Below are 12000 nucleotides of genomic sequence, written 5' to 3' on the forward strand. Positions count from 1 at the left end.
ATAAAATACAGTAAAATATAATAAAATACAGTAAAATATAATAAAACACAGTAAAATATGATAAAATACATTAAAATATAATAAAATAGAGTAAAATATAATAAAACACAGTAAAATATAATAAAATACAGTAAAATATAATAAAAGACAGTAAAATATAATAAAATACATTCAAATATAATAAAATAGAGTAAAATATAATAAAACACAGTAAAATATAATAAAAGACAATACAATTTGCCATTGTAGACTTGTGAAGTGGGTCATGAATTTTTGGAGCTGCCACAGGAAGTAGAGTCGTTGGTGGCACTTGCTGATTATAAGACTGGTGTTGAGCTCCCATGATAGAGATTGATGGATGGAGGTGACCCTCTCAACTGCTTCTCCATTGATGGAGAGAGGGAGGAGGGGGATGGTCTCCTTTCTGTAATCAACAACCAGCTCTTTAGTTTTAGAGATGTTAAGGCTGAGGTTGTTGTTCTCACACCTTCCTAGCTCCTCTACTTCACTGCAGTAAACAGTTTCGATGTTATTCGCGTCCTACCACAGATGTGTTATCTGTAAACTTAAATAACAATACAGAGTCAGAGGAGGTGATGAAACGCAGCCAATGTTTACCACCTGTTTTCTGTCACATTTGCATTGACATGAGTTGACCCCCCGGTTCCTGTAAAGGGATGATGGTGTTGAATGCAGAGCTAAAATCCTCTGGATTCCAGGTGTTGGAGGATGGAGTGCACACAGAGGGACACTGCATTACACTGCATCACACTGCATCGCCCTTCATCACCCTGCATCACCCTTCATCACACTGCATCACACTTCATCACACTGCATCACCTGCATCACATTCATCACCCTTCATCACACTGCATCACCCTTCATCACCCCTTCACCCTTCACCTGCATCACACTTCATCACACTGCATCACACTGCATCACACTGCATCACACTGCATCACACTGCATCATACTTCATCACACTGCATCACACTGCATCATACATCACACTGCATACATCCCACATCACCCTTCATCACACTGCATCACTTCATCACACTGCATCATCACCCTGCATCACCCTTCATCACACATCACCCTTCATCACACTGCATCACACCATCACACTGCATCACACTGCATCACACTGCATCACACTTCATCACCCTGCATCACCCTTCATCACCCTGCATCACACTGCATCACACTGCATCACACTGCATCATACTTCATCACATCACACTTCATCACACTGCATCACACTTCATCGCACTGCATCACACTTCATCACACTGCATCACCGATTCTGTTAATATAGAATAATGCAAAATATCCATAGAAAGAAGTGAATTCATTGGTTTAACAACATTCTGCTTATAAAACAGTTATTTGACACAATGATGGACGTTTTAAAGAGTAGTGCAGCATTAACTAGCGTTATATAATAAGGTTTTCTAACCTTAGAGCTGCACTGATCACACTCTTCACAGTGGAATGATACATAGATAGAACTGAACCAATATATTCCAGATGTGAACGACAAATGTACCTTTTGCAAATGTACGCTTAAACAAAAACAGGACCGTCATGTGATGATATTCTGGACTAAACTTCATAATATTTCACTTTAAGAACCTCATTTACAAATAATATTCAAGGCACTTTACAAAGAAATTGCCCTCATTCACTCCAGATCTGTGCGGTCACTTCAAACTTCAAACTTATTTAATAAGATATATCTATAATCTAATATCTAACAAAATGATTCATTTCTGCAAAAATTATAATTCTATAAATATGTGCACGATTACGTAGCCCTGTAGGTTTTTTAAACTGTCATCAGCATCAGGCACGCTGTCACATGATCCAAAACACCCAAATAATATTTACAATTAACCATTTACATTGTATTTGCAATGTGTTACAAAATAACTTCCCATCTTTAAAAATGTTATGGTATGAATGAATGAATGACCTCTGTGTTTATGTTATAACTACTTCTCTGTTATCCACTACTTTTGGAAACTGTTATTTTTGAATATATCTTGATCTTTAATTGTAATGATCCCACTCACAAATGCAGGTTCTTAAAACAAACACTACACATGCTTCCGGAGCGCAGTGACAGCAGTGATGTGACCATTGAAAACAAGCCCCTCCTACACACCAGTTCCTTTACTACTTTTGGGTTTGAGCAAATTTCCACATCTTCCTCTTTCACAGCAGTTACCCCTCATCCTCTGCTCATGCATTTATATCAACTCAGATACTAAATCATACTTTTAGCCCTTTTCTTCCTCAGGGGAAACACAATGGACTGGATAATAATAGTTTTCCTGTCAGGTGAGAACTCCTTGTTTTGTGTTTTAAGTCAGTGAATAGATCATTTACATTTCTGATGGTGTTCATTAGAATTGGTCATCATATTTATAGGGTAAATAGCCCCATTCATTATCTTAATAACACACAACAGCTTCCTTATCATCACATGAACATGTGCTTATTCAGTTAAAAGTGTGTGATGAACATTACATGCAAATAAACCTCATTTATTTATTAAAAGTGTTGTAGTGTTTGCTCAAAAACTGTTAGTCTGATGCAACCGATGCAGCTAAAGCAAGACTGAAACCACAAGCAGGCAGTTTTAGAGCTTCATGCTAACACAACACAACTATGAGCTTTGTTTTCCAAAGTAAAGGAAGTCAAACATATATCTGAGAGTTTTGATTTACCAGTGTTTGTGTGAGTAAACACGACGTGCTGATATGTTGCTGCACACACTGTGTTTCCATATTTTCACACACAAACAAAACCTATGAACTGCGACATGACCATGTTATGTATTTGAAACAAATCCTCACATAAATAACACACATTTGTACGTTTGATATAAATATGTACGTACACTAACTCTTCACATTCTAATAAAAATATAATAATCATTAAAAACTATGAATTATTTGCTTACTTATTATAAGTAATGAAAAGGTTCTTTTCTTCTTTAGAGTTGACACTTGACCGTGACATGACAGTAACACACTTCACACCACAGTAAGTGTGCTGTGAACCAGGTTACACAAAGTAACACATGCAGTGTAGAAAAAGTCACACATATGATTCTAAATAAAGAAACACGGTCGTTTAGAGCGCACACTCAATCATTTTCATCATCAGTAAAGTCATGTTTGTTACCTTTGTATCATTAACCTCAATCTAAACAAGTCAAGTCAAGTCAAGTAAAGACTCTTGATGAGTTAGACATTAATGATTCAAGTAAATAGTAATGGTTTAAATTCAAGGTCAAACAAACAGCACGGAAACGATCACATGTAAGAAAAAAAAGAATTAGTAAGTAACTCTCAACAGAAGTGCAGTAATTGTAATCATTCACTAAAGCTATAAATGATTTTTATTTTTTTTTTAGAAAAGACTTGATGAAGAAGACAAACATATACTTGAGGAATGAATCATATCTGAAATGGAATTATTAAATGTTATTGTGATAACATGTTATTAAAATGTGTTCTAACAACATTTATAGTTCTATCTCCCTTAACTCTGGAATGATGACCTTTATGTACTCAGCACACTTCATCATGAACCCGCCTCAAACTAAAGGTTATCAATACTGAATGAGTCAATTTGAGGATAACACAGTAATCTTCTTAAACAGAACTAACCAAACTAAACCAATACAAGTGGTGATGTGGAGGGGTGTGGTTGTGGAGGAGGAGCCAGTGGAGTTGTGGTAGGATGGTGCTGATGTGCTGGAATGAGCGAGTTCTGCTGATGATGTAGCAGCGGAGAGTTACAGTAGAGCAGAGTGGATTCATATTGTGAAGACCTGGTTACGTTAATGATGTAGGATTAGAATGATAGTGACACACAGACCCTTAACCTGAGGGGAGGGGGAAACACAGGAGCTGTCACTAATGTGTGAGATTGCAGCAGCAGCAGCAGCAGCAGGGAGGCAATATATGAGACATATTTAAATAGATGTTGATTGTAGTTGATTAAGGGTAAAATCAACAGTTAGGTTTCAAGGCTCAGGAACAATTGTGATTCACGACTTTGAACAGTGGAGGGCGACGTTTAGTCCATAAAGAAAAATCGACTCTTTTGAGCTCACTGGCTCCTGGTCTACTGCTGCCTTCTTCAATAACTTCAGTTTCTTGTCTCGCAGCAAAATAAAGTAGCAAAAAAGTGAATATAATCAGCAACAGTGAGCATCTGTGTTTCCTGTACAGTACAGTCAGTGTACAAAACCTGAATTATCATAATCTTGCTTTAAATCGGTGCACAATATTGTCTTTTGTCATTTGTAAGTGTTCAAAACAGGACTTGGTTTCAATATTGATCCCGTGGCCTGGAAGTCATGGAGTCATGCCTCTGCAGAGTTTGGCTACAAGGTGGTGCAAAGACGGTCGGAGTAAGTCAGATGTCATGTTTTCATGTCAGAGGGGAGAAAAGTCAGGTCCAAGTTCACGTCTGTTGCTGGTTTTATTTCCTCAGCTTGCTCGTCAGTGCTCCGCTAGCACAGTACTCACCATTTGGAAGAGGGCAAATATACAGGTGCTCCGCTGCTTCCATTCAAAAGCTGCAGATTCAAGGTAGGAGACTTTTCATCTGGAATATCTGGAAAAACACAGGTATTTTCTTTACATTCATGTTTTTATTCAGTGCCAGAACATGCAGTCAACATGTCCCTTGGTTTGACGATGACGAGTGACCCTGACACACAATCAACTGTGGTGAGTTATTAAACACATCTGAGCTAACTGATGAAGGCAGAAGTTGGTCAACAACTTCTGTTTCTCAGTGGACTGAGAAGCAGACAGAGTTAGAAGTTCACTACAAAACACAACTTCACTTTTTCTGTTGAAAAAGGAACATGAAGTTTCCAAAGTTTTATATGTGTTCATTTTATATGATTGAGTAATTACAACTAGTAAATACATGGGTAAGTACAGGGAAGCTCCTGCTGAAATACTCAAACTACCTGCACTACTGACCAGTAACCAGTAACTATTACTGTGCAGAAATATGAATCTAGGAAAAACCAATGCCTTTATATTATTGCATTACTTCATTGGTAACAACTTCCACATAAATAGTTCTCCTCTGCGCCCATGGTTCTCAAACTGTGGTACTTCAGTGGTACTCTCTGGTGGTACTTAGAGAAAAATACTGTTCTAATGTAGATACCAGGGCATGTGAGGAATTTTGATCGGAATGCGTTGAAAATGAAAGAAATAATCGCTCCATTTTGATCATATGTCAGAATCAGAATCAGAAGAGAATCAGAATCAGAATCAGAATCAGAAGAGCTTTATTGCCAAGTACGATTTGCACATACAAGGAATTTGTTCTGGTGTCATTGGCGCACAACAAGCATACAAAATTTTAAAAGGTTAAGTGAACAGTAAACGTATATATACACAGTATATAAATGTTTTTTTTTTTCTAAAGATGAAAAAGCACTACAGAAAGAGCAGTAAAGAGCAGTACAACTGGGCAGAAGTGGGTAACAGTGAAATATTCACCAGGTGCAAAGTTCACAGTAATGACGTTAATATAACGCATAAAAAGGATGTAATGATAATGTGACATGTAGAGGCAGAGGAGGAGTGTGAGGAGTCAGAGTGTCGGGGGGGGTCTCCGGGCCTTGTTGATAAGGCTAGTAGCAAACGGGAAAAAGCTGTTCTTGTGGCGTGAGGTTCTGGTCCTGATGGACCGCAGCCTCCTGCCAGAGGGGAGTGACTCAAAAAGTTTCTGTCCGGGGTGGGAAGGATCAGCCATAATCTTTCCTGCACGCCTCAGAGTTCTGGAGGCGAACAGGTCCTGGAGAGATGGAAGATTGCAGCCAATCACCTTCTCTGCAGACCGAATGACACGCTGCAGTCTGCCCTTGTCCTTGGCCGTGGCAGCAGCGTGATGGTGATGGAGGAGGTGAGGATGGACTCAATGATGGAGGAGTAGAAGTGCACCATCATTGTCTTTGGCAGGTTGAATTTCTTCAGCTGCCGCAGGAAGTACATCCTCTGCTGGGCTTTTTTGATGAGAGAGCTGATGTTCAGCTCCCACTTGAGGTCCTGGGTGATGATAGTTCCCAGGAAGCGAAAGGAATCCACAGTGTCAACTGTGGAGTCACAGAGGTTGATGGGTGCAGGTGAGGCTGGGTTCTTCCTGAAGTCCACGACCATCTCCACTGTCTTTAGAGCGTTGAGCTCTAGGTTGTTTTGGTTGCACCAAGTGACCAGCTGGTCAACCTCCCACCTGTAGGCGGACTCGTCACCATCAGAGATGAGTCCGATGAGAGTGGTGTCGTCCGCGAACTTCAGGAGCTTGACGGACTGGTGACTGGAGGTGCAGCTGTTTGTGTACAGGGAGAAGAGCAGAGGAGAAAGAACGCAGCCCTGGGGGGATCCGGTGCTGATGACCTGTGAGTCGGAGACATGTTTTCCCAGCTTCACATGCTGCTTCCTGTCAGACAGGAAGTCAGTGATCCACCTGCAGATGGAGTCAGGCACGCTCAGCTGGGAGAGCTTCTCCTGGAGCAGAGCCGGGATGATGGTGTTGAAGGCAGAGCTGAAATCCACAAACAGGATCCTGGCGTAGGTTCCTGCAGAGTCCAGGTGCTGGAGGATGTGGTGGAGGGCCAGATTAATTGCATCGTCTACAGACCTGTTGGCTCTGTAGGCAAACTGCAGTGGGTCCAGGAGGGGGTTGGTGATGGCTTTCAGGTGTGAAAGCACAAGACGCTCAAAGGACGTCATAACCACAGAGGTCAGGGCGACGGGTCTGTAGTCATTGAGTCCTGTGGTCCTTGGCTTTTTGGGAACAGGGATTATTGTCGACTGTATGTGACTGTAACAGTGAAGTATGTGTGAGGAAGAGGAGGATGATCTATTTTACACCACTGCATTTGAATGTTGGTGATAATGCTGCGATATTTGGCTTGAGGTTAACTTTGTCTTTATTACTGTCTGTTCTTGCAGATATATTTAATATTTATGCTGAAACTGGACTGTAAGGAAGGCGTTTGTTTCCGATGTTGAGAAACCTTAGTTATCATAAAAACAAGACACAGGAATAAACAATTCAATTTAATTGTTAATGGACAGTCTATTGAGAAATGGACATTAAAGAGAAATAATGTAAATGTTATTGAACTTATGTTGTGTTAGAGAGTAATAGTTTAGGTGAGTGACTGGATTGATATAGAGAATCTGTTTCATTTATTCAGCCTCAGGTAACAAAACAATGATGAAGATGAATCATGTATCGTCAGACCATGATGTCACAGATTTATGACCCATAGGTACGTTTTAAAACATGCGCCCCCTACTGGTATAAATAACAGTCAAACAGCAGTCATCATGAAGTAGCTTGAGTTTTCCACCCATAGTTTGCTTAGTGGTTGAAGCATTGTACTTGACATGGGTTCAACTCCAAGAACCCCACTCCTTCCGTGGGCTCTAACTCTAACCTCACTCCTTCTGTGGGCTTTAACTCTAACCTCACTCCTTCTGTGGGCTTTAACCCTAACCCCACTCCTTCTGTGGGCTCTAACTCTAACCTCACTCCTTCTGTGGGCTCTGTGGGCTCTAACCTAACCCACTCCTTCTGTAGGCTCTAACTCTAACCTCCAACAACCTCCTCCTTCTGTGGGCTCTAACTCTAACCCCACTCCTTCAGTAGGCTCTAACCCTAACCTCCTCCTTCTGGGCTCTAACTCTAACCTCACTCCTTCTGTGGGCTCTAACTAACCTAACTCTAACCTAACCTCACTCCTTCTGTGGGCTCTAACTCTAACCTCACTCCTTGTGTCCCTCCCCTCTGGTCAGGAATAATATCTGTAGATTGTGAGGGAGGCTTTTGTTGGCAGCCCTGTAAATCATCTGCACTGTGCGGTAGTTTATTAAGTTATAGAATTTGAGTATTTTTGATTTGATAAATAGTTGATTTGTATCTTCTCTGTTCTCAAGGCTCTTTTTTGGAGCATAAACAGGGGATAGGTAGTGGTTTTTCTCTCTGTACAGTATTGTAGGTGTGGAGAGACTAGTGTGCAGTACAACAAGTATAGTGTTTTCTGGTTTAGTAGTTTTTGTGCCACACTCCTGGCCAGCTTACCTTTTAAGTGTTTGGTGTGTGGCTTCCAACTTAACATGTCATCAATAATCACTCCCAGCACTTTGTACTCATTAACCCTTTCAATGTTCACTCCATTAACTTGTATGTTAATACTAGTATTACAGCCTTTTTTCCCACACAGCATATATTTAGTTTTCTCTAAATTTAGAGATAGTTTATTGATATTAAACCACACATGAAGCTTGGCCATTTCATTATTGACTGTTTCCACTAATTGGTTTAAGTCATCCCCCGAACAGAAAATATTAGTGTCATATGCGAATAGTATTAATTTCAGAATATTGGATACCTTACATATGTCCAAGCAAGTCGATGTGTTATCACCCATCTTAACGTATCGAGATCTGTTATGAAGATAACTCTTGACCCATTCCAGTGCTATCTCTCCAGTTTAGCTATCAAAATATCATGTTTGATGGTGTCAAATGCTTTTTTTAGATCAATGAATATTCCTATTGAATGTAATTTCTGGTCAACAGCATCAGTGATGGTTTCCACAGACTCAGTTAAAGCTAGCACCGTCGAGTGGTTTCTTCTGAATCCATATTGGCTATCATACAGCAGATTGTGTTTGTTAAGTTGTCTAGAATATCGTTAAATAGTTTCTCCAGAATTGTTGACAGTTGTGTTAGTATTGAGTCTGGTCTGTAATTAGTAAATCTGTGTATGTCCCCTTTCTTGAACAATTGGTTCTACTTTTGCCACTTTTTTGAAATGACAGGTTGCAGAAGTGTGTCAGAGGTGAAACGATTTCAACTATTACTTTCTTAATTAGCTTCATGTCGAGGTCATCAACGTCAATAATATGCATTTGTAGACCATGTGTCTAATGTCTCTGTCCTTCACTGGGGTGAGAAACATTGTGCTGGGGTTTGTGTCTCTGTCCTCAAAGTGGTCCCAGTGAAGGAGTGAGTCAGGAATGTTCTTAACCAGATTCTGCCTCACATTGACAAAGAATTCATTAAATCTTTCTGCTATGATTTCCATGTTATCTTCCTCCGTGTTATTGTTCTTGAAGTAGAGAGGATAGCTAGGTTTTGTGTTTTTGTTTTTGATCACATCATTTAGAATATCCCATAGTTTTTTAGTATAGCTCATGTTTTCTGCCAGGAGATTACTGTAGTGTTCCTTCTTTAAACATTTAGGATGCTGTTTAGTTTGTTCCTGTATCGTTTGTATCTGGTTTCTGACTGTTCCGTCCTTAATCTTATGTATTGTCTATACAGGTTTTTTTTCTTCTTGCAGGCATTTATCAATGTTTTTGTTAGCCATGGTTTCCCCTCCTTATTCTGATGTGCGTGTCTTTTCTTTACAGGACAGTGTCTATCATACAGTGTTTTAAATATTTGCAAAAAGGAATCGTAAACACCATTTCCATCAGTTTCTTTGTAGACCTCGTTCCAGTCTTGCCTCACTAGTTCATTTCTCCGTGTAAGCATCCCCTTCTCAGTCCTGATCCTTCTATAGGTGTTTTTGCTCGGTGTCTGTGTCACAGTGTGCTTCCAGTCATCAATAGCAAAGATTGGCATTGATCAGTAGTCCTCTTGTTATGCCTGTCCCTATGATATTTGCGAAGATATTATCGATCACTATGTGTTGTGAACCTGCTCGGTGGTGTAATGAGGGGTTGTAGGCCCATCCATCATATTAGTGAAGTATTTTGTTTTGGGTTGAGTAAGTCAATATTCACATCGCCACAGATAAAAACCCTTTTGGCCAGTCCCCGAGAATATTCTTCCCACCTTCTGTTCTTGAGTCTGGTGCTAAATGACATATTTCTAAGCTAGTTAGGTGTTTTAATTACAGTTTTAGATTTATGTCTCTGTTTTTGATGTTGTTTGAGGTGGATTTAGCATCAATAATCTGTGGTTAGTGTGAAGTAAAAAAACAAGCATTTTTACTGTTAGACCACTTAGACGCGACCAGACCAGACTCTCATTGGCCCCCAGGTCATTTGAGTCGGACACGCCTGCTCTACAGCATTACATGTGCATACATGACTGATCACCTGATTCTAAACTATTTTTTTGATATTTTGTAATATACTTTATATTTGACAAATGATCTGTTATATTTCATTTTGTATTTGGCTTATGACCTTTAAATGTATGTGACGCGTCTTCCATTAAAATCACTCTATAAATAAAAAGCATGTCATGTGTTCATGAGCAGGTATGTGGACCAACCATCCCAAAAGACTGCAGAAGTATCACCATGTACAATGGTGCATGCATTGAGATACAACGCAATAATGGTGTTGGACCCCTTGTGCCTCCTTCTCCTCCAGGTTGGTGTGATGTTGTCACACACTTTGATACAGACACACATCATTTGAGCCCTGGGTTAAACAAAAATGAGCAACTCATCTAACTGATGAGTTCTTGCTGACTTCATAGCAACAGTTCCACCAACAACGTCTTCACAAATGAAGGATTAGTCAAGGGTTTTTTTGTGGTTAGCTGTGCTTGCCCCTTCACCGAAACCATCGGAGACACTAAAATAATAAATCCTATGTCTATGATATCATAAGACAGCCTTTCTGACTGGACACTGAAGTTTATTTTGCTTTGAAAATCAAGTGACATCATGGAATACAAAGGTATTTAGTCATTTAGTTATTTTGTGGATTTGAGATTTGAGATTAACCAAAGTGACACAAACTTGATCAAATGAGGCAGAAGCTTCTGTTTCCCTGCAAGATTAAAATTCTGTTTTCCTCAATGGAATTTGGCGTGTGAGGGTGGGCGGTTCACAAACTTTGGGTTTTTGTTGTAAAAGGCTATCTAATGCTCAGATAATGCTGCAAATATTATGATACTGTTGACTTCATTCTTTTTAGGAACGGGCCTGAGCGTGAGTTGGGAATTCTTCTCATCTGTGGATCTTGTCTTTGACAGACTGCCGAACAGAAGCTGATATTGCTTTTCTCCTCGACGGCTCAGGCAGCGTATCTTCGGATGATTTTATAAAAATGAAGCAGTTTGTGAAAAACTTGGTTCGTCCATTTGTGGGAAAAGATGCACAGGTAATGTTGACAGAATGCATTCATCTGTTGTTCAGTGTTTAAAGTCAACAATTGTTTCCATAACTGCTAAATAATTGCTCTATTTCTTTCACAGTTTGCTGTTGCACAGTTCTCATTTGAACCCCAGGTCCACTTTTACTTCAACAATTTTTTCTCATCTGGTAATTGGGAGACGAAAATTGATAATATTCTTCAACAACAGGGAGGAACTTACACAGCTAAAGCCATCAAATTTGTGGTGTAAGTGCTAATATGATGCTACCAGGGGTGTGATGCACTTTCCACAGTCTGGCTTTTATCATTAATGAATGTGTGTGACATGTTTCGTCTGGCCGATGGGACATAAAACCCCAGTGAAAAGGCACACGCTGAGGCAGACACTACCTTGCTGTACTATAGGGGGCGCATGTGAGCCCAACAGGCGCAGAGCAAAAATGATCTTAGCCGAAAATGTGTGTGTAAATAATGCTGACGCGATGTGAAGCATAACCAGCAGTCAGTGTGCATACCGCCAACTGAATAGTGAATAAACTACTTTTGGGGTTCTTCATTTGTAAATGTGACTCTGAGTGAGTGACAGTGAACGTTGTTGAGTCAGATAATATCATGGTGCTTTTAATTGACACAATCCACTATAGTTTATTTGTGGTTTTGTATAGTGAAGCAAAGTGTATCTCAAATTACAGTGAAATACTTGTGTTTTACTTTGGTGGCAGCGCTAACATTAGGAACATTTATTTTAGAGCTGACAACATTCAGTTCACTGCACAGCTTATATTATAAAAATAAAATGAAACACAATTCCTCGTCAAATGTAATGA

General features: G+C 39.8%; 1 protein-coding gene across 1 annotated transcript in view; it reads left to right on the forward strand.

Moving 5' to 3' along the window:
• The first annotated feature begins 2187 nt into the window (after nt 1-2187).
• The window catches only part of LOC122759486 (integrin alpha-X-like), a 29301-nt gene continuing 19488 nt past the window's right edge, over nt 2188-12000 (forward strand). Inside the window, exons 1-7 of the mRNA XM_044014391.1 lie at nt 2188-2343; nt 4327-4429; nt 4513-4610; nt 4681-4751; nt 10327-10441; nt 11052-11179; nt 11274-11419. Of these exons, the coding sequence (XP_043870326.1) occupies nt 2313-2343; nt 4327-4429; nt 4513-4610; nt 4681-4751; nt 10327-10441; nt 11052-11179; nt 11274-11419 (692 nt within the window). The 5' untranslated portion in view covers nt 2188-2312. The remainder of the gene's footprint in view (nt 2344-4326; nt 4430-4512; nt 4611-4680; nt 4752-10326; nt 10442-11051; nt 11180-11273; nt 11420-12000) is intronic.

Source organism: Solea senegalensis, linkage group LG18 (assembly GCF_019176455.1).
Source record: "Solea senegalensis isolate Sse05_10M linkage group LG18, IFAPA_SoseM_1, whole genome shotgun sequence".
Lineage (NCBI taxonomy): Eukaryota > Metazoa > Chordata > Actinopteri > Pleuronectiformes > Soleidae > Solea > Solea senegalensis.